Here is a 23,049-nt window from a genome sequence, read left to right as displayed (position 1 = left end):
CGGGCTTCGACCGCAAAGGAAGTGAGATTTCTTTGATTGTGTTTACTACACATGTATGCAATCATAAAAAAAAATTATTGGTGTTGTTTACTTAGCTTCCATAGGAAAACGTATTAAAAATGATAAATGATGAACAACTAGTAAAATAGAGGGTATAGGTATAGGTTCCACGTAATAATTAAAGGTAATTGGATCGATGACCCTCTCCTTTGCAATATAATTGCGTTTTGTTGATTACAGATTCCATAGTAGAGCCCACATTTCATTACGATTACAAAATACTAGTTACAACAAACGTAATTAAATGAGGCTCAATTTTTAAATTACCATAGATAGTTTGAGACGTGTATAATTAAAATATTTTTAAGTAGACGGACTAAATAAAAATTTTCCCAATAGGAAATCTATAAAAAATATTAGAAAATAAATATATGTCATAAGGTTTTTATAAATGAGTTGTGTTGCTAAAGTGAAGAGTTGCCATTGCCAACATTTTAAGCAAAGGTAAATAAACACTCATTACATTGGAATGGTGGGTAATCATGGCAGATTCAGGCTTCCTTCTTCAATTATACTTTCAAATTATATACCCTATGTATTCTTCTTTCATTGCTTTGCTTCTATGAAACCTCTCAATCAACTCCTACCAAAATTATTATTTCTTTCCCTTTAAAATGAGAAAAAAAAAACTTTTAACGGATTTCTTTGGTTAAATCGTGATGATTTTTCAAAATTTATGATATATTTAGAAGTGATTCTAAAATGGTCAAAAGTATTTTTATAATTTTTAAAACCACTTGAAGAATGCTTTTATTCCTTCAAAATTAATATCAATACTATGAAAAAAATGTGTGTAAACGTGTAAAATTAAACGTTGAATTGATTTTGAGCGACGAAAGATGTGATTCATTTTAAACATTACAAAAGCGGTGTTAATAATTTCAAGACTACTTCCAAACGTGTACTAAATCAAATTTGGTTAACATTTTAAATCTGGCACAAATTCAAGTATTTTACTGTTTTGCCCTTTTTTTTTTAATTTAGAAATCTTTGTCAACTATGGAAAATTTTGAGATTTAAAGGCCAAAAGTGAATTATTCATATGAATGTGCAATGTAAATTTATGACACCCTCAATTTCATATTATTTAAAGAAGAGTCAATATGAAAGTTCTTATAGATCAGAACCAAAGGGGGATTTATGAAAAATTGTCAAAAAGTAAAGTTTGCTAATGGGCCAACCTTTTGCATTATTATTATTAATTTTCTAATGCTGCTTATGGGACAATCTTATGTTGCATTAGGAGCAATCTTTACTATTTCAATTTCCATTCTAATAATTGAAGGGATACAATGGTAAAAAAGGTTCTTCAAGGCCAGACTTTAGAGGTTCAATTCTTTCGACTATATTGTCAAGAAAAGAAAACATTTAGATGACATAATGAACATTTACGATCTTCATTTTATTCATTAAAAAAAAGAAGAAGAAAAGTATCAATTTGTATCCTTAAATTTAATTAAATCATGAAAATAATTGTATCAATTTCAATCATAAACTTTTGTAGGTGTATCAATTTACCTCCTCAATTATGTTTTGTTTTAGAAAACCTTGTGTAGAACTTATAATTGTATCAATTAAACCTCTAAACTTTCATAAATGAATTAATTTATACTTATAGATAAAATTTTCTTTGAAAATCTTCCATGTATGTATTCTAATCATCCATTTAGTAAATCCAGAATTTGAACAAGTCTATGAACATTTGAGAAATAGTGCATGGTTGATTTTTAAAGGTAATTGTAATTAAGAATATAAATTGACTTACGAAAATTTAAGAGTTTAATTGAATCAAATTATAAGTTTCACACGATATTGATCGAATAAAATATGGATGAGGATATAAATTGATACAGTTTAGAAAGCTTAAGGTTTAAATTGGGACTAAATCCTAATTAGGAAATACTTATAACTAACTTTGTTCAGCAGTGTAATTTCGGGTCGGCCTTTTTTTCTTACCAGCTGGATCTCCAAGCCCAATCAGCCCCAAAAGCTTTAAACTTGGGCCTATACGTTGGCCCAATTTTGATAGTCTTGAGCTGGCCCGGCCCTTATTGAATCGCAGTAGAACCGGTTTGCCAGTTTGGTTCCCATCCGTTAAACCCTTCGTCTGTCTCCTTCTTAGAGAGCTCCACAAAGTTTCAGTCTCCTTCTGCTTAAACCCTGTGGCTTCTTCTTCAATTCAAAGCTCTTTCTTCATAGCCATGGGTTTCTTCGACCTCAACATACCTTACGATGAGCATTCATCTTCATCTTCAACTAGGTCCAATCGCATCAAGATTGTGGCCAAACTCATGGAGCTCGGCTACTCTGGCATCGCCTACAACCGTACAATCAAAGGAGTGATGTCCGAGCGGGATCGCTGTTCTATTCCCCTCCTCAACGTTTCATCGCTTCACAGTATCCTTCCATCTTTCTCCGCCTCCGTTGAGTTCCACCGCGATCTCCTCGGCGTGCTACGGTCCTCTCCTTTCCGTCAGTACACGCGTCTTACTATTTCTATCAACACTTCGCACGAGATTCTGGCCGTCAATTCTGGTAACCTTATTCTGAAGACCTACGATTTGATTGCTGTTAAGCCTCTTAATCAGCATGCCTTTGAGCAGGCTTGCGAGAAATTGGAGGTTTGTCGGATTTATCTGTTTATAAATGTTTTGTAGTTGTAAAATTTAGCAATCTTTTTCTGGATTATTCAATGATCTTGTTTCGCGTTGAGAGAGATTAGTGCTTGCATAAGTTAGTGGTTCTGTTTGCAACATGTTTTCTAATTCGAACTTATCATATTTGAAATATTAACTGTGTTTTTCATCACGTAGATAGATATAATTGCCATTGATTTTGCGGAGAAACTGCCTTTCAGGTTGAAGCAAGGTTCGATAAAATCTGCAATTCAGGTTTGCCAATCATTAATCTTTCGTGTTTTGATCTACTTGAATTATTACGATCGTAGATAAATGTAACAGAAGTTTAGTCTGTGTCGATTGACTTTTATCTTCTTGCCATTTTCTTTTTTCACACAGCGTGGAGTTTACTTTGAAATCATGTACTCTGATCTTCTTTCGGATGTTCACGAAAGGAGGCAAATGATATCCACTGCTAAGGTGAGATGAAAGTTTGTACTACTTCCTCATGGGAGCCTAATTTTATTTTTCTGTGACCATCACGATTAATCCTTTTTGTTGAATATGCATCATGGTTCTAGTTCCTTTCATAGAGATGGTGTCCTGAACTTTAGATAGGAAAAGATCTACCCTTCGACTTCTTATGTCATTACTTGCTCAGTAATGCCAATTTTCTTATCCAAAAGTACGTCTTTTTGCTTTTCATTTTTTTATGGACATCAAAGGTATATGTTTTCTTATAAAACAACTATATGTATAATTATATAGGCCCAGTTTGATAACCATTTGGTTTTTTGTTTTTGTTTTTGAAAATTAAGCCTATTTCATTCACATTTATTATGACAATTTGCATCTTCCTTAAGTACAAGGGTTGAATTCTTAGCCAAATTCCAAAAACAAAAACAACATTTTGAAAGTTATTTTTTTTAGTTCTCAAAATTTGGCTTGATTTTTTAAACTATTGGTGAAAAGTAGATAACAAATGAAGAAATTTGGAGGTGGAAGTAGTGTCCATAAGCTTAATATTCAAAAACAAAAACAAAAAACAAAATGGTTAACGGGGCATAGTAATTCAAAATGGATAAAACATGTATATTTAATATAAAAAGTATAGTGTGTTTGTAGCATCAAGCAACTTGTACCTCCCTGCACGATCTCTTCCCATCTTTCAAATGAGTTTGCCAAAAATTTTAAAAATAAATTAGAAATATCACATTGTTGGACATGTTTTGAAGTGTGTTCAGACAAATCTGCATCCATCACACTTCAACTTGTACCTCCCTGCACGATCTCTTCCCATCTTTCAAATGAGTTTGCCAAAAATTTAAAAAATAAATCAGAGATATTGCATTGTTGGACATGTGTTGAGAAGTGTGTTCAGACAAATCTGCATCCGTCACGCCGGTCGTGTCTGCACGTCATATATTGTATCCGTGGACCAATGATCTACTAGAAGTGTTATGCTCTGATATCTTGTTTTTGTTAACATATGTCTTTTCTTTCTTATTGTAAACAAACTTGTCTTATCATCTGATTTCTAGCCGGTTGAACTTTCAGATCTTGGTGGATTGGACAAATGGAAAAAATCTCATATTATCCAGTGCTGCCCCCTCTGTAAATGAAATCAGAGGACCTTACGACGTTGCCAACTTGTCATCATTGCTTGGTGTCTCTATGGAACGTGCAAAAGCTGCTGTTTCGAAAAATTGTAGGTATGAGTGCTTTAAAAGAGTACTTGAAACAAACCTTGTAATTTGAAAAAAATGCAGTTAATATTTTGCTAATGTTCATATTTACTGCATTTCAGGAATCTCATAGCTAATGCTCTAAAGAGAAAGCATTTCTACAAGGAAACCATTCGAATTGAAAGGATATCATCAGATGATAAATTAGATTTGAATGACCCTTGGTCAGTGGATTTGTTCAAATGGGATCCTATATCAAGTGGCGAAGGTGATTTGCTATTGGATGACATAGCAAAATCTTTTGCAGCTAATGATAAATCAAAAAATGTGAAAGCCATTGATTTCAGTTCAATCATTGATAACTTGCCACCACAAGGTTTTCTAGTCAAGCATGTAGTAGCAGGCTCTGAGGCAAAACTGTCATTGAATGATAACAGAGATTTGCCGCCTGTTTCTGATACCATTGAGCCACAAATTGCTGTAAATGGAGTAATTCAACAGTCCCATACCCTTGATGGGGAACACTGTCCTTTATCTGATCATCAACGCTCTGTAATTGAAAGTTTTAAAATTTCACATTCACATGGTGATGCAGGAGCAGTTCCAAGTAATTCTGAGGAAGGCAAAAGTACCATTGAAGAAATTGTGCAGCCCAAGACCTCAATGCAGGAAGAACCTATTCAAATGGATGTTGATAATCTGCAACCAAAAAATCTGCTACTCAGTAGCAAGTTAAATGTAGCGTCAACAAATGAGCTCGTGCATTCTCCTACATCTACTAAAGATGTATCGGTTGTTTTCATGAATGACACAACAGAAACTTTAAAAATGGAGGATGTTGATTCTCACCTGAATGAATATGGTCTAGAAAGTTCTGTTATATTGTCTGGTTTAGAAAATGTGTGTAGGGACAAAAGTTCAACTAATTTGATTTCAGAAGATCAAAAGACAATGGTAGTAGACTGTTCATTTACAGCTGAAGAATGTTTGCATAGTGCAAGGCTTGAGGAGCCTGGGGATGTGGCAATAGCCGGGGATCAGGTTTCTCCTCTTGATTCTTGCACGAGTGACATAAAAGATGATTATTTGATCTCAATTCGACAGCAAACGTCTGAGGCATTAATGGACAAGCAAGAAAGCGGAGACGCTGACCCGCAGATCACACAATCTCCTTCAGATCAGTCTATCACTGGCGTGATGTCGACAGGTACCTAACTCCCACCATGATATAAGACATGGAAGCTTGTTGTCGTCCTTCCCTTTCACCCTTTATTCTCCTGATTTGGATACTTTGAGTTTATTTTCATGAGAACTGTATTCAGATTTAAAGTGTTTACATTAATATTCAATTAGGCATCCCCAAACAATTGACATATAAAGCAACAAACAAGCTCACTTCTTCATCGTCTAACCCCACAGATTATTAGCACACTTTCCTTATACTTAACTCTTTTATGCTGAAGTCTTCTAGTTTTGGGATACCCTGACTGAAACCTCCATGTTGATTGAACTCTGTTTTATTTTCCCATTTGATTCTGTGAACTATGAAAACGGTCAAGTTTCTGTCAATTGCTTGATTTTTGTTTCATTTTTTTAAAACTAGTAAATGCAAGGAAATGCCGATCAAAACGGAAAAGACATCATCCAGTGTCGAAACTTCCGCTCCAGCAGTTAATCAACCCTCTGACCTTCAAGAAAGTCAGCAAAACAAGTACAGAAAAATATCGATCAAAACGGAGGAGACATCACCCAGCGCTATTGCTTCCATTCAAGCGTTCAATCAATCAGCTAGCCTTCAAGAAGGTCCTCAAAACTAAATGCTAGCAGTTATTTTTTCTGCGGTTCTATTTTTCTTGGTCGATATCGTTCCATCCTGTTTATAATACTTGAGTATGCATTTTGCACCAATTAATCTCAAAATGAATTACTTTTTGATATCAAGTATCGAAAGGTTTTCATCTGTCTTCCATCCCTTTTTTTTCCCCAAAACATTATTGAGTGTTTTGGCCAACATAGTATGTATGCATATTTGGACTAGTTTTATTAGTCTGTCACTGGGTTTTAGAATATTTGATGCTAGAGAAGTCATAGGACTTTTCTAATATCTTCTTTCTTTATTTCTTTTCCCAAAAATTATTGAGTGTCTTGGTCAAGTTAGTATATGCATATTTGGACTAATTTTATTAGTCTATCACTGGGCTTTGGAATATTTGGTGCTAGAGAATTCATTGGACATTTAATATCTAGGCAAGTACTCAGTATAAAGATTATAAAAAGTATATGAACTTGATTGTTTGTTTCCTAGACCACCATTTAAATTAGTTGTTAAATGAGAGGGGAGTGTTATGTGAAGTTTAGATAATAAGTGAATGACCTGTTTAGGAAGTCTGCTGCGTTGGTCAAGGTTTCTAGTGGTCAAAGGCCATTTTTTTAGTCCAACAATAGAGTGGGAGTGAGGGATCAAACTAACAACGTTTGGTTGGAATAGTAATTGGTTAGACAGTAACTTACTTTTACATGTGAGCCTTTTGGAGTTGTTTCTTAGAAAATTGGAAAAAGAAATATATGTTAACAATGTTTGAGAACTCAAATTTAAACTGTTTCTATTTATTCAGGATCTAGTGGTGTCATTATCACAAAAGAATTTTTAGTAGTAAATTTCATTCGAGTTCACCCCTCTTCCCATTATGGGTCGGTTAGTACAAAGGAACTAGACGGAATGCCGTAAGGTTCAAATCTACTTTAATTATTCCATTTAGGATAGAAGCACATTTTATCCCATTTTCTTTTTGGTATAATTTTTTACTTTAGGAAGATTGTTCAATTATAGTTTTTAGTAAATTTGGAACTAGTATAATTATGACGAGTCTTTACTATACTTTTATAAATTTGAAAATTACTCTTAATTAGTTAAAAGCATCATTTTGTCTTGAAGTACACATAAAACTCATCTCTTATGGTGGAAAAATCTGGTAAAGTGAGACAGCTTTAGATTTTTTTTTTTTTTTTTTTTTTTTTTTTTTTTTTTTTTTTTTTTAAGAATGCTTTTATAGTAATAGCCATTCTTTTAAACCATTTATGTTAGTATATGTATTATCTTTAATTAACATAATTTGGAACTAGATTTAGTTAAAGGGCATACGTAGCTCCATTCTTGCAAATTTTTAAAATGCATTTGTAGAAGAAAAGACCATGGCGAAGTCAGAGAAATTTGAGCTCATTATCAGTCCAATGAACAAGCAACCAATTGGTCCACCAGTATCCATTTATAGGCTTGGGATTTCATGAATCTTCCTCACTGCTGGCACTTTATTGGTTGCAATTTTTTTTTAATAATTTTTTTTTTTTAAAAAAATTATGTCTTTTATGTTGCAGCTATCTTTTTGCAACTCACCCAATTGTCCAACTATAATATATCATGTGACAAAAAAAATGAGTGCAGTCTAGAATATACTCAAATATTACTCTTTCTTTTAACACACAAATAAGTGGAAGTAGAAGAGTTGAACCTTGGATATCGAAGAAATGGGTGCATGTCAATTATTAGTGAGCTATGCTCATATTGGTCAATGCATTTATTTCCTTTCATAGTCCACTAACATTTAGTCCATTTAGGTTATTATCGAGATATATAGTTAGAAGGACAACGAGTACTCTTAAGTACATTCTTTTAATGAAAACACTAATCAAGAACCTCTTTTGAAAGTGTTTTTAAGTATTTTTAAAGTAAGTTCTAATGTGATAAAAGTTCTGTTTCTTTTTATTCTTAATGAGTTTGTGGAATGGAATGGTGTGATGAATAAGCTATTGTTGAAGGGCTTATGGAATATGGAATGAGGGTTAGATTCTGAAGATTGCGACTGTCACCAAACTAAGTTGCAATCCATTTTGTTGTTCTCTTTCTGAATGACAATGACTCAAATTCTTTTACCTTTTTGACTTATCTTGGCGTTTATCCCTCAGCACTCAAACACAGCTCGAATCAATTCCAACAATGGCCCCCCTCTCTCTGTTCACACCAATCAGTGTCATATCCTTTTCACTAAAAGATGAAAAAGAGTTCCATTATTTATTAAATATTTAAAAAGAAAACCCTCAATCCTCATATTCACAACCCAAACAACAACATTCTCTTCATCATTATTATTACAATTATATTTTATACTAACTTTAAATTTTCCATACATGTGAAGAGGGAAAAGAAAGAGAAGAAGCTATAATAAGTAAATATATAATTCTCACGTAATTGAGAGGCAGGTCAAAATGGAAGAGGCCGAATGCAACTTGAGTACTAAAACTACATTATTAGTTGTTGTGTGAGATTTATGGAATAAGGTTCGTGGAATATGCATCGATGAAATACTTGATCCAATTATCACCGCAATTATTTGCTTCTTGTTCTTCTTCTTGCCCATGACTCCATTGCATTGGATAATTCTTTACTACATCATCGTTGTACCTTGCAAATCGTCCTCTGATTCGTGGTCGACTATCTGCCAACGACTTCCTACAAGCATACTTTAACCACACCCAAATAATATTAGTGAGTATAATCTACAAAAAGAGATTCATTTACTTAATTAGAATTAAAAAGTATCTCAATCAATATTATTATAAATAGGACCTAAAGAAAAAATCACATCTATTGAGAAGACATGAAGAGGATTGATTGCCCTATGATTTTTCATTGAATGAAACGTTGTTTAATTGGCTTTTGGACCCATTTTGGGATGGTTTTAAAATCTGTCTTTTCCATTGTTACCCTCTTCTAAATATTGAATTGACCTTTCAGCCTTTTAAAATGAGAAAGAGAGAGAATAAAAGGGTACTTTGGAGTTTCTTATAAATTAGATGTGACAGAAGCAAAAAGATCAAGATGAAATTGAAATAACAGATAGCTACACATAAAAAGTTAAATTGTAAATTTTGTCCCTATAATTTGAAGAAAATTAGAATTTAGTCCTTAGGGTTTGATAAGATCCTTATTATAAAATCAAACCATAAAGTTATATAGGAAGTTTTATTGAAGCGTAGAGATTAAATTCTAACTTTTTTAAATCATAGGGACTAAATTATGATATTCTTCAAACCACATAGACCAAATTTGTAATTTAACCATAGATAAATGTAAATCTAATGCAATTATATTATTTTGAATTATTATAATTTTATAACTTGATAGTTGTTGGCATCTAGAATCTACGAAATAACATGTAGGTAGAATAAGAGGTGAAATTATTTATTCTACAGAATTAATCCATTAAAATTTCAAGTAGATAAAGAAGAATATGAGAAAGAAAGCTAAAAAATAAATATATGAAACCTTAATCTTCTTGTTGAAGTTCCTCTGGTTTCTTTTGGTCCTATATCTTTCAATTCTTTCCTTCTTCTCTTCTGGGCTATACCTACATGCTCTGCTCATCCCTTCAATGGTGATGCTACTTTCACATGAAACTGGACTCTCTGCTCTCTGATTATTCCTCTGCCATTCCCATTTCTCAAACTCATTAATAATTATTCAAACACAATTTAATAATAAAAAATATATTTGGCTGCATTTCAAGCTTTCTGTAATCCACCGTTATCCAATTAATATTTGTCACATGGTAAACTTTTGTTCTATTCAGTTAAGAGATACATGAGATACATGGAAATAGGTGCAAATTAGTCTTATAAAAATTAATACTATAATATGTTACTTTTAATGCCATTCACTCAAATATTATACCCAATACCCCTTTTTTAAAAAAATAAATAGGACATTTTTGCAAAATTCACCCTTGAAGTATGGTGGTAATTCTAATTACATCTTCAAATTTTCATTGGTAAAAATTGACCCCTCAACTTATATAAATGTTAAAATTAAACCCTCAAATTTATCAATGTATCATCGTTTCAACAATTATATTAGTTTAAGAGTTTAATTTTAATATTATTTGTGTAAACCTAAAGACTCAATTTTTATCATAAAAAGTTTAAGTGTATAATTCTAAATGCCATAATACTTTTTTAATTTGCCAAAAGAATTATATTAAAACAAAGCAAACTCTTTGGAATCATGAAAAGCCAAATATTTTAATCATCCTTTGCATGGAAGTTGAACATGATTGTAGTAGCTTTCATTAATTAGATAAATTATTTTAATGACTAACAATTTTGAATTTAATCATATCAAGATTATTCAATGTGATTGCCAGGTTAGTTACGATTGTCCTATTAATAGTAAACTAAATTTTAATCTATATCGAATGGAAATTTATTTGATATGATCATCACATTATGACGACGTTTTCTCCGATCTTCAAATGTTTAACCATTTGTTTCACCGAATAATTTATTGTAATAAGAATGATAATTACCCTGATTAATTTTGTTTTTGGTAATTCTTATAAGCCTCACCTGAAAATCGCCGGCGGGGAATAGCGGCCTGTTGATAAGTCTATTGGCGGCGGTGGGGGCTGAGGCGGAGGGCGGTGGTGACGAGGAAGAAAAGGTGCGTTGAAGAAATAAATCATTGGATTGGAGAGAAGGATCAAGGTGGGGAAAAGATTGGTGTAATAAAAAATTGTTATTTGATGGACGGATTGTTAGGGATTGCGGCGGAGAAGTCGGTGAACCGTCGCCACAACTGTCGGAAAATTCAGAGTTCCAAAGCTTGTTGATGGAAGAATCGGGCAACCAGTCAAAATCAACGCCTGCGAGGTCGGCGGAGGAATGTGAGGCGGCGGAGAGAAATGGGGAAAAGGCCATGTGGAGGGACGGCGGCGCGTGACAATACGAAAGGGTTCCGATTAGAAGGCGCGTGAGAGAGAGAGAGAGAGAGAGGGGGGGGGGGGAAGAGGAACTCGAGAGAGTTTGGAGAATACAAATGCGGCATTGAGGGACTACTTATACTACCATGCGAGTTCGGATGATGACGTGGAATATGACGCCACGTATTTATTTAATTATTTTTTTTATTTATTTTTTTTTTTGGAAAAAAGCGAATTTTTAAAATCGTTGACTTTTTTACTGTTATTTTTTAGAAAAATAATCTCCGTTGGTTATAGAAATATGAACCGATTTTGTCCAGATTGTTCGACCTGATCGTTGCAATGTAGTTGACAATTTTATATTATTATATTTGTATTAAAGAATTTGCACACACTTAAAATTTGTATCTAATAGTTATAGAGACTGTATAGATCTTTTTTAAACTCATATCTCATGGCTATTAACAGATAATTACACTGAAACATCATTAGCTTTTTTTTTTTTTTTTTTTTTTACAATTAGAAAAAATAATATGATTAATAAGTGATTTGAGATATATATTATATCAAGGGTAAGGATATTATAGTCACTATTTTTCTTTAAACATTATCTCCACAAATAAGTAGATAACTGTTCAAACTTACAACTTCTTAAACGGAGTACGAGTGTGCCTTAAACCTGGTGCTATGTTAAGGTCAACGATATTTTAACCACAAAATCTTGCCAAAATTAGCTATATGTAAATTGTCGTACTTTTTTTTTTTAATCTAATCATGAGATTGAACACATAATTCAACTATTAAGATATGTCTTCGACCTAGATGTAAGAGATTTAAATCTATGAGGGCCACTCGTTTAATTAAAAGAAATCTAATCAATGATTGATTTATGCTTTATCTCTAACTAAGTTACGTGGAAATTATTTAGTGGAAGCTCTTTTAACAAGACTTCTTTTTACCTAACAACACGTTTTTGTTAAACATGATAGAGGAGCTCATAAACAAATGCTTTAGCACAAATTTTGTTTTGATTTTTAAACGTCACTCTATATGTATATAGCCCGAATGTGTGTATGATTAAAACGACGTTAATAACTAGTGAGAAAAGAAAAAGACCAAATGGGCATAGCCCAAGTGTATATATATATATGAAAAATATTACATATTTATATGAAAATACTTAAGTATATCATGTTTATTTTGTGTGAGTCGCTCAATTATTCAATCACAATTTTTCACGTGACAATTCTTTTTACTTTTTCTTTTTCTTTTATATATATATATATATATGTAAATTATGTGTAAGTAGATGTGCACAATTAGAATGTAGGCAATTATTGCTCTATTTATATATTGGTCAAAGGAAGTCTCTAAAGAAGGATCTTGCAAGTGGGTCCATCATATCTCGTACTTCTACATTTATATCACTTCAAAAAATGGAGCATTTGACCCCCAAAAAAAAAAAAAAAAAAAAAAAAAAAGAAAAAAGAAAAGAAAAGAAGAAGAAGGATTAACGTTTCGTTCGATGGTTGGTCTTTAACTACTTACCCTTCGCCTTTACCCCCCCCCCCCAAAAAAAAGGACGAAAGAATCTCCTCAAACTCAAGAATCCTCACTCTTAATAACTTTTTATTTTTCTCCATTCAATGAATATTAAAATTAGGAAAAAAGAAATGTGGCCTTTTATTATGCTCATGAACAATAAAATTTGATGGTGGGTTGTCGTGCCCAAAAATGGAGGACCCAATGACCTATAAAAATATGAGGGGAAAAAAGAAGAAACTTTTGCTTTGTGAAGAAATTGGGATTCGAAGCTGGAAAATAAGCAAATTTTCAAAACAACAGTAAACCCACTTCAATGGGGGCCTCTTTGAGGAAAAGCCTTACAGAACTTTCTTCATTTCCTCCTCCAACTAATATGTTCGAAAGGCAATTTTAGAGATGCCCATATTATCGTATCACCATTCATGAAAAAAAATAAAAATAAAGTATTTTCAACATGATTTAACAAGAGGGCATATATAAAATAGATGCCTATATAAATGGGTATGATTTAATTTAACTTTGATGTTGAGGAACCGTGTGGGTTTTCCACATCAAAGGGTCATTTCCAAAAATGACCAAAGTTTATGAGTTCAAATTTCAAATAAAGGTGAAAGAAAGAGCAAGTTGAAGAATATATATATATTTTTTTGAGTCTGAAGCCCATAAAGATAAGGCAAATGAGCATAATTTAAAAGAGTCTTTATCATCAAAAGGAGGACAAGAACTAATGCTTTTCAAAGTTAATTAACTTTTTGGATGAGAAGTCAAGACTTTCTTTTTTAAATTATAGTGTACTATTATTGTTATTACGAGTATGTATGCCATCAAGGAATATGGAGAAGATGGAGTTCATTAGTGTTTTGAATAACACTTTCCAATTTTTAGAATAAAAGTTCCTTCTATTTTTATTTCTTTTTTTGAATAGAAAAGCTGTTCTGGGAAAGAATTTTGAAATAATCTCATTCGTTTTGGTCTTGTATATCAGTAAGTATAATCAAGTAAAGTTTTATGAATTTGATGTCTATTTGAACGTTTCAAAAGAACCATTTTAGAAACTGAAACATGAAAAATGGTTCAAATAAATTAGGCCATCAATTATTCCATCGACCATCACCGCTATCCTTCGTGAATGACTGGCCCTTCATTCATGGAGGACCCATTTTGAACAAAGGATCTCTTTGTTCCAAGTGGTTTCAGAACTAGAACATTGTTCCAAATTCTTTGAATTTCAACATGATTTAGCTTCTTCCTAATAGAGCTTCTCCTTCGATTTAAGGATTAATGGTAAATATATAGCAATTTACTATAGTTGAAAAGTATTTCCACCAAAGTGAACTTAGCTCAACCTTAATTAACATGACCTTCCTTCTTAGAAGTTGAAGGTTCGATCTCCATCCCTGCTGTTGTACTATAAATAATATTTTTATAATTTATTCTTATGAATATATAAAATAAAAAGTTATTTAAAATTTAAAACTACTGCAAATTATTTCAAAAAGGTCTGGGAAAACACAATAATATATAAAGCTTGCAGGCTAGGCCACAACTATGGAGATGATTTTAAAACTAAAAATCTATCATCACATTTGATGCCTTGGGATGCTTTAGACAGCTCTATAAAGTCTTAAAAGGAAGATGATCATTTTCTAGAGGAACAAATATACAATAGCAGCATAAGAACCCAACCTACAAAATTCTTTCCATCTCATCAAAACAGAGAAAATAAAGTCATGCACCTATAGGTCATAAGTAACAAGAAACGAGCTTTTCGTACCTGTTTAAGAGCCTGTTTGGAATGACCTTTTAGGTGCTTAAAACACTTTTTAAGCACCTAAAAGGTCATTCCAAACCGACACTAACTTGACTTTGATCTCTCTGTCCTTTCATGTTTACTTATGTATGGCTGGCGGATGAGAATCTACAGCTTCTGATCTTTCATTTTGCAGCTTCAAATCAACCAAACATGGGGAAAAAATTCTTTTTCTACATCTAATTAATAAAATATGTAGATGACCAACCAAATTTATGAAATTGGCCCGTTTTCTCATTTACACTTCGGGGGGAAAAAAGAAGTAAATTTGTAACTAATCTACAAGTGAACAAAATATCTACCTGTGCTATGACATTGTCAAGGCCCTCAAAGCTTTAGATGCATGTCTCTATTCTATGTGCACCAGGGCAAATCAATATACACTTGTAAAATGCAAAAATAATGCCCCTTCAATCTGTCATGAGCCTCATCGAAACAACACAAATTAGCTCTGCAGAAGATAAAAACAAGTTGAAACTTTGTTAGTAGTTGGAAGTTGGACCCATACAACATCAAATAGTAAGCATATTCAGTGCACAATGTACAGGTTGCAACTTTTAATATCCATCTAACTCATTGGGAAATACTCTTTTTTTTATCAGAATAGAACCTTTTCCATAATCAAAATATTTTCTGTCCGCTTAACAAGATAAGAAGCTTAATGCCACTCCATGCTCAAACCCATGAGAAGTTAAGAACATATCTTTTCTGGCAATTCACGTTCCAGAACATGTTCTTGGCCATTAATTAAAGGTTCAAAATTCAAAGTAGCACCAATGAAAATAAGTCGTCTCGCATTTTGACACTACTTAAACAACAAATTTGATCAACAGCCCTTTATAGTCTCGTTCCAATTTTATTGGACGCCCCCGAAAATTGAAAGACAGTAAAAATCACTTGTAAGCAGTAAATCAATGAATAATTCAAAAAGAAAATAGCAAAACTATAGTTTAACTATGTCAGGAAACTGAATTCCAGCTAAACAGATCTAGTTATTATAGCGGATGAAAGTGATGGCACTGAGATGCTCGTGGGAAGCATGCATAAAAAAAGAATGGATCCATGCAGAGATTATTTGAATTATTTACAACTTCACAATGTATACTTTCTCCTTTTTATTTTGATAATTTACAAAATTTACCTTAAATATCTCAAATTAGAGAACTAAAAAGAGATACACAGTCACAGACTAATAGAACAACTTATAACAAGTAGAAGGAAGGCAAAATATTCAATCCAAAACATTTCAATAGTAAAGACGCCCCAATTCATACAGGGACGGCATCCAAATTCAAAAAGTTAACGCCAGTCTGACAACTACCTGCAGTACTCATTATGATATGCTCGCACTTAGGAATCCGACCGGCCGTTCCCTCCCAAACGCTTCATCGTCAAAATCTTCATTGGTGGAATTTTCTTGGCATATCAATCTGGTCTCTTCCATAGGATTAGAAGCCTTCATAATCTGTGAACCTGGACACATCTCATCATGATCAGATTCATGATTGTTCTCCATGTCATGCTCCAGATTTTGCCTCGCATCACCATAAATTTGTTCCATTCCTTTAACATCATCAATACACGGGGGTTCTGTGTTGAGATCAGAGCAAATGTCATATCCAGATTGTTCTCCAGATGCATGGTAAGCTACTGTCACAAGTCCACGATTAGATGATTGCTCAATCACATCTTTTTTAGGCCTCTTCCATTTCTTAGTAGATGATGTACCATCGTCCTCAAAATCTTCTTCTTCACGTTCTCTATGCAAATAAACCCACAGTTTTCTTTCACCATCAAATTGCACACAAGGATCACGTTCATAATGCAATCTGTCCAATGCACCACTCACAACTTGATTAACTTGTGCATCAGATACATCTTCCACAACATATTGTGAATCTCTTATCAACGTACACACATCTGCTCTGGTCCCAATGCTTCCTGGCAATCGTGCAGCAGCATCTCTCACAAGACAAAGAATTGTGACATGTGGAGGGCGATCTTTCTTTAGCATGAAATGATCCCGTGCCTTAGAAGTAGGCTTACCGCCACACCTTCTCAAGGGAGCAACAATGGATTTTTTACCATCGGCTGCCGTGTAGGAGAAAGCACGATCAGGAATTGAGTACCTAAGAATTTCTTCTCGACGAAAATAGTCCCTCACCTCTTCAGTACTGGAGCTAATAGTATTAAGACTCTTCTGAGCCCTCAAGTCTCTAAACCTTTCTTTCTCATCAACATTGAAATGAATTAACGAGGCAGGAGGAGCTGGAAGACTTCCTATTAGTTGAAGAGTTTCTTGGCCACTTTTAAGCCAATTGGCAAATGAGTCAACCAACTTAACAAGCATCTTGTGGGGAAGACCCCAAGCTTCAGGTGACGTCACCTCTTCAATGGCCTCATAATCTGTTGAACTTCGAGAAACTGGGCCAATCCATGACCATGTTTTCGTTGATTTTTCATAAACTGCTAGCATCTTCCAGCCCTTAGCTCCTAAAGGCGCTGTTTTTGATGAAAATATCTTCAGAACCCCTCTCACCAAATCCAGAAGTGGTTCTTGCGTCTCAAGAATGCTAGGATCCCCAGGGTTAGATTTCACGCGATCTACTATATCTTGAACTGTTAGCGAAGGAACATTTACTTCCTCAGCCTGTTCTACGTTATTCACATCTGCCTTGTTATCATGAGAAAGATCTACCGTGATGTCACCCTCATGCCTTTTCTTCTTCTCCTTTATGGGTTCTAACATATCTTCTGGAAGTGGAGTAATCATGGCCAAGCGAACTGCAGAAAGAAGATGCATGATCGAGAATGAAAATCCAGTGTGAACTGTAGGTGTAATCAATGGGAACGAATTTCTCTGAGGCTTTGTTTCCTGCTCCATATCCACTGCCACCGTTTCTATAGCAGGAGGTTCAGTTGTTCCCACATCAGAACTATAACTGTCAGCCTTCTGCCTCTTCTTTGTCTTTTTCTTCGATGAAGTGGAATCTTTAATTTGTTGGAGGGTGTCGCTCTGCAATTCACCTTCATCCTTTCTATCCATTTCTGTCACGTCCGCTTTCACCTTCCTTTTCTTCTTTACTGAGTTACATCCTAGTAAAGGACCATCAGGTCTTTCACCGGAAATGCCCATAAATGACTCACTTTGCAGACCTGCCTGTGGAAATCTATCAGCTCCATAATCATCTTCAAATAATCTAATCTCATGGGTATCATCTTCTTCATCAACAGCATAATCGGGCAGATTTCTTGACTGCACAGAAAGATCAAGGTTGCCCCTGCCTTTCTGTTTTCCCTCGGTAGTGAGGACCTTAGATGAGGATTTACGTGACCTTTTGCTAGGTTCTTTTTGCAACTGGCCATTATTGAACATTTTGGAATTTTTCTTCCCATCATCATCATCATCACTGAATGTATCCAAAACTGGGAGGAAGCTCTTTTCTGACACTTTGGAGGATAGCTCTTGGAAAGAACCAGAGTCTTGAATCTTTCCCTGCCTTGTTTTCATACTGTTAACTCCACTAAAGGCATATCCATGCTGAGGAGATTTATTAACAATCTTTTTGGAGTATGATAGTGGATCAAGACTACCAGTGTGCTCCTTAATATCTTTCTTGACATACTTGACCTTTTTAGGATCTAAGCCAGAATTCAACAATGAAGACTGTGAAATTTCCATTACACTGGGATAGGCCAACTTACTCCTCAATAAAGGATTGCTATCCTCATCATCTTCAAACTGCTCAGATGAGTCTGATTCTGTTTCTTCACCTCTAATGAACTTTTTGTTTCCTTTGGAGGAAGCAGGGTCTGATCCCCCTTTCTGGACAAATCTTCCTTTAGTTTTCTTTTTTGAAGGTTTCGCTCTTAATTCAGAGAGCAGATGTCCCTCATTTACCTGAGGTGAGGGAGATCTATATGCTCCATAACTAAGATCACTAGGCTCCATACCAGTCTTCCATTTCTTTCCCCTAATGTTCCAGTCAGTATTTTTAAACAGTGGATCCATACCAGAAGACTTCCCTTGAATCTTGGTATGTTGGAGTGAACTGGCAAGATCTTCAGGGTCAACTTTAGTACCTTTACGTGGGACCTGAGAAATGCCGCCCTTTGTAGACTTGGTTTGATCCCCAATTAACTGAGAATTTTCAGGCAATTTGGTTTTTTTGGAAGGATTGTAGGATGTCCTCATGCTGGTGGGCTTTTCAGCCACAACACCCCTCTTTGGAAACAAATTCTTGTTCTTTCCATACAAATCACCTTTTGATGACAACGGAAGTCCAATGAAATTGTCAAAAATGTTACCACTCAAAGCCTCATATCTCTTACCAGCTTCTAGAACCCCCTTATCCATTCCACCACCAAATGAGGTCTTTCGATCCCGTGGGGTACCCTTTCTGTAGGTTGTTTCTTCATTAGCATCACCAATCCTTGTCTCATCCCTTATCCTAAGCATTGGGCCTGAATCATATCCACCTACCTTTCTCAGTTGAGGGAGATCACCTATTGATCCATACGGCCTTGAGTTAATATCCAAATCATTATAAGCTGAAGGAAGGCGGACCATGGGTTCCACTAAAGAAGGAAACTTGGATCCAGCCAACTTAAATGTACCCTTGGAATTCTGTTTTCCATATTCTAGTGCTTCAAGATTAGTCAACCGACCCCCTGAAGGAAAATCTAAATTGGAACTTGCATTATATGAAGAAAAGTTGGGCATTTTAGAAGCCATTATCTTGTCCTTGAACCTTCGATGGAACCCCTCACCTGAGATTCTATCTGACGAGTCAGTTTCTAAGCCTTCAGCCCTCTCATCATGGAAACTTTTTTGACTTCGCATAAGATTTAGGACACGGAGCCTCTCATCCATGCTGTATCCTCTACAGTTAAGCCAAGCATCTCTCATCTGGCAAAGGCTGCTAACCATATTGTTCTGATGCTTCCTCAGAAGATGATAATGTTGCCGCCTCTGGAAAAATTTCAGTCCATGACGGTAAAGGGCAACTCTTGGCTCACATAATCCCCCCTTCAACATGCTAAATAACATCTTTATAGGGCTTCCAAAATGGAAGTTACTACCTGTAAAAAGCTCTTTTAGCGTGAGCATAAAAGTCTCTTGGTCCATATCTGGGAGATACTTAGAGAGGCTAAACCGCTCTTCATCACTTAGACATTCATTCCATACATCGACTGACAATATATCTTCCAAACCCGGAAGATCATACAACTCGAGAGGAATACTACAAGTCTGATTATCAACGTGACAAAATTCCACTCCAGTCTCTGCCCATTCCAGCGAATCATAATCATCAGACCCTGCCCCAGAATCTGCATCATCAAACTCATCGTCGTCATCATCAGACTCCACAGCAGAGGTACGTCTTTGAAGCTCATCCTCATCACTGGAAATACTCTTCTTACTCCCAGGTGAAAACTCATAGTCCAACCTCGAAACCTTAAAATTGTTCTTCTCAATAGCCATGGAATACAAAACCCAAATCAATCCCAATGCAACTCAGAACAAAAACCAAATCAACTCCACCGACTACCAAATTCCAAGAACTCCAAAGCGAAACATACCCAACTCAACCTAGACCCTACAACACCCCAAAAACACCAAATTTAATATCAACATTCACCCAAAACCAAAACGAAAATCCAACAATTAAAAAGAAAAAAAAGGACATATACATATCAAATTCAACAACATCGAAGCAAAAACAACAAATAATACCTCAGATTAAGCTGTAGAGGAAACCCAGATAAGCATATAGCGGAAATCGCAAGGCTCGAAGCAAAACCCAGAAGGGAAATCGGGAAAACATGAAAAGGAAAAGCAATGGAAACCCTAAAAGGAAAAAGGGGGTAGGGTTAAATATAAACTGTGGTTAAGGGGAGAAGAAGAGCAGGTGGAAAAGGATTGAAGAAGACGATGATGACGTGGAGGGAGAAGGAACGTCGGATTGGGAAGAGGAAGAAGAAGAAGAAGAAGAAGATGAGGGGAAAAGACGAAAAAGGGGCAGAAGGAAGGGAAAAGGAGAAAGCGTGAGGGAACGGGAATTGGTAAAGAAGAAGAAGGAAGGAAGGAAGAAAGAGAAGCAATAGGGTTGGCTCAGCAAACACAGAGACGAGACGAGACGAGAGAGACCAGTGAGTCAACTCGGGAATTGCCATTGCCAGAGATGGGCGGGCCATCTCCCGGACTCTTCTTCATTCCTCAGCCCTTAGATCTATCCTTACTTACGACGTCGTTTCACTTTCATTACAAAATATCTTTTCTTTTAAGTCTTTGTCCAAATATCGATACTAATTAAGACGTCAATGAAAATATGATAAAATATAGATTGCTTGTATAGATAGCCATCAGTCAATAAATATTAGAGTTTATAAAAATAAAAAAAAATTGTAAATATAGTACAAATTTAGGCCCAAATATCTAAAGAAACTAAAAAAGATATCCACGATCTAACCCATTTTCAAAAAAGCTCATCTCAAACCATGCAACCAATAACACCCACAATCACTGATGGTCATCCTTTGAAACCGTGCGATTGTTCGTCTTCCCTTCGATTTCACTCCAAAATTCAAAAGGTATGCCTTTTTCTCTTCTTCGACTCTTCTTTTTCGTCTCTTCTTCTCCGATTCTTTGTCTCTTTGTCACTGATAGCCATCCTTTGAAACCATCTCACTGATTTAGGGTATCGTTCTTCTTCTGTTGATAGTAGTGATTTTGATTCTTTGGTCATCGTCTATTCCTGTCAATTCCTCTTCCAAAGTCCTAAAATCAGTGTGAGTAGTTTTTATTTCGATTTCAAATGATATTTGTCGATATGTTGTTGATAGTTCATTGATTTTCTTCAAATTAGGGCTATATACATTCTCCATTTTTTTTTAGAGATTTTCAGAGATTCATTTTGTATTAAGTGGATTAGTTGGTGAGATGCAGTGAACACTGATTCTTATTCTACCAAACCTTCAATTTTAATCACAACCCACAATTTTATTGCTTCAATTTCAATTTACATCCTCTCGGTCTATTTTATTTGATTAATATTTGGTGATTCTTTTAATGCATTAAGTGTTTCACAAGTTTTATTCCACATTTTGATCACTGTGAAAGCTTTTCTTTCTGAACAAAAGTTGATCTTGTGAAGTTCATTGTACCGTGTTTGATTGCTATTTTCGTTTGCAAGTAATGACAACTATGTTTATTATGTATGTTGTTCCTGCCTTGTAATGATAGTATGTTGGTAGTTTGTTGATAGTAAGCTATTTTAGGCTTTCTAGTATTCAATATATTGTATGTAAACTGGAAAAACTTGATAGCAACATGAGTCATAGCCTCATACATTGATAGCAACATAAGTGATAGTCTTATTACATTGCTATGGATATTGAAGTATATTACTGATAGATTATCACTGAAATCTACTATCTCTATTTCCTATCTAAAGTTTGTTGATGGATTTATCTCCTTTTCCTATAGTATGAAGGTGATAAATATGCTTTCTATACTACAACTTGATATCATTAGTTGGATATCATTAGTGATTCATTGATATCATTGTTTTCCTATTATCTAATTAGGGCTATCAATTGGTAATACTGATAGAATATGTGCTTTGCTGATTGTTTAATTATGTTATCTATTTATATTATTGATATCTACTATCAGTGATACTCATTTATTGTTCTCACTAATATTATCTATCACTGGTATTATCACTGAAAGTATATAACATTAGAAGGATATCATTGATATCATCTTTAAATGATATACCTAATAGTCTACTATCAGTGATATGAAAGTAATGATTCTATAAAGTGATATTGTTGTTTGTTTTTAGTATAAATGGAGAAAGAAAATAGAAAATTATTGGAAGGATCTACATCAACATCTCAAGGTCCACAATCTAATGATATTTTACAAATTTATACTTTTGTAGTTGTTTTTTTCTTATATTTATGTTGTTATATAAACAGAAAATGTATTAATAGTTCCTGAAAGTGAATGGATAACCCCTTTGAAAGTGAGTTTCTTCATAACATTAGAAGTCTTATCTGACATGGGGACTTTAGATAAACTATCACTCCAACTATTTAGGGAAGTTCCTTTTGGTCACTTCTTAGATATGAAAATGAAAAGGGTGCCGATTTAACTCATATCACACCTGATTAGAAGACAATGTACGACTACACAACAAAACATATTGGCCTTTAATATAAAAGCACACATTTTAGAATTTGATCTCAGAGAATTTTGTTTAATAATAGGTTTGAATTGTGATGATTACCCTGCAGATGGTTTTTATAGCGAAAAAGAATCCATATACAACACAATTAGGATCTTCTTCTTTAAGACAAACACGAAAAATTGTAAGGAGAGAGCTTGGACCTACCTTTAATTTGTTGGGGTCTGATGCTAATATACTCATTGATCTAAATGTCAAACTTGCCAACTTGTATTTTTAAAAGAGCTTCCTAATTCCTACAGAAGGACATAATAAAGTGAGTCAAAAGCATCTAAAGATGTTGGACGATGAAATTTTTTTTTTTATCTTATCTATGGGGGAGGG

At 34.4% G+C, this 23,049-nt stretch overlaps 3 protein-coding genes across 4 annotated transcripts; 1 reads left to right on the top strand and 2 right to left on the bottom strand.

Annotated features, from left to right (window-relative positions):
• Positions 1–2,155: 2,155 nt before the first annotated feature.
• Positions 2,156–6,307, top strand: LOC120087697 (protein GAMETOPHYTE DEFECTIVE 1). The gene is made up of 6 exons (XM_039044563.1): positions 2,156–2,681; positions 2,874–2,951; positions 3,078–3,158; positions 4,236–4,390; positions 4,486–5,570; positions 5,967–6,307. The coding sequence occupies exons 1-6, from the start codon at positions 2,262–2,264 to the stop codon at positions 6,185–6,187; spliced, it is 2,040 nt and encodes a 679-aa protein (XP_038900491.1). The 5' UTR covers positions 2,156–2,261; the 3' UTR covers positions 6,188–6,307.
• Positions 6,308–8,470: 2,163 nt separating this feature from the next.
• On the bottom strand, positions 8,471–11,188 carry LOC120088812 (zinc finger protein CONSTANS-LIKE 5-like). Its single transcript, XM_039046252.1, has 3 exons — positions 10,763–11,188; positions 9,687–9,845; positions 8,471–8,881 (listed from the first exon to the last, which is right to left on the bottom strand). Exons 1-3 carry the CDS (start codon positions 11,111–11,113, stop codon positions 8,687–8,689), a joined length of 705 nt encoding a protein of 234 aa, XP_038902180.1. The 5' UTR covers positions 11,114–11,188; the 3' UTR covers positions 8,471–8,686.
• A 3,383-nt stretch (positions 11,189–14,571) lies between these two features.
• LOC120089332 lies at positions 14,572–20,696 on the bottom strand. 2 transcript variants are annotated; one of them, XM_039046768.1, is made up of 3 exons: positions 20,208–20,695; positions 15,792–20,070; positions 14,572–14,921 (listed from the first exon to the last, which is right to left on the bottom strand). In XM_039046768.1, the coding sequence occupies exon 2, from the start codon at positions 19,953–19,955 to the stop codon at positions 15,804–15,806; it is 4,152 nt and encodes a 1,383-aa protein (XP_038902696.1). In that variant the 5' UTR covers positions 19,956–20,070; positions 20,208–20,695; the 3' UTR covers positions 14,572–14,921; positions 15,792–15,803. The 2 variants fall into 2 exon arrangements, with proteins under 2 accessions (XP_038902696.1, XP_038902697.1); XM_039046769.1 differs by lacking the exon at positions 14,572–14,921 and having other exon boundaries at positions 15,511–20,070; positions 20,208–20,696.
• Between the last annotated feature and the right edge of the window lie 2,353 nt (positions 20,697–23,049).

Source organism: Benincasa hispida, chromosome 10 (genome assembly GCF_009727055.1).
Source record: "Benincasa hispida cultivar B227 chromosome 10, ASM972705v1, whole genome shotgun sequence".
In the NCBI taxonomy this organism is placed as follows: Eukaryota; Viridiplantae; Streptophyta; class Magnoliopsida; order Cucurbitales; family Cucurbitaceae; genus Benincasa; species Benincasa hispida.
The sequence above is the reverse complement of the archived record's forward strand: the minus strand, read 5'-3'. Positions and strand labels throughout refer to the sequence as shown.

Bases quoted from the DNA above. Each gene is read 5' to 3' on its own strand.
- LOC120087697 (XM_039044563.1), top strand. From the start codon at position 2,262: ATGGGTTTCTTCGACCTCAACATACCTTACGATGAGCATTCATCTTCA. The intron at 2,952-3,077 runs GTTTGCCAATCA...TTTTTCACACAG, and splicing joins CGATAAAATCTGCAATTCAG to CGTGGAGTTTACTTTGAAAT. The intron at 4,391-4,485 runs GTATGAGTGCTT...ACTGCATTTCAG, and splicing joins GCTGTTTCGAAAAATTGTAG to GAATCTCATAGCTAATGCTC.
- LOC120088812 (XM_039046252.1), bottom strand. From the start codon at position 11,113: ATGGCCTTTTCCCCATTTCTCTCCGCCGCCTCACATTCCTCCGCCGAC. The intron at 9,846-10,762 runs GTGAGGCTTATA...TGGGAATGGCAG, and splicing joins TCCCCGCCGGCGATTTTCAG to AGGAATAATCAGAGAGCAGA. The intron at 8,882-9,686 runs GTTTCATATATT...GTGTGGTTAAAG, and splicing joins ACTTCAACAAGAAGATTAAG to TATGCTTGTAGGAAGTCGTT.
- LOC120089332 (XM_039046769.1), bottom strand. From the start codon at position 19,955: ATGGCTATTGAGAAGAACAATTTTAAGGTTTCGAGGTTGGACTATGAG.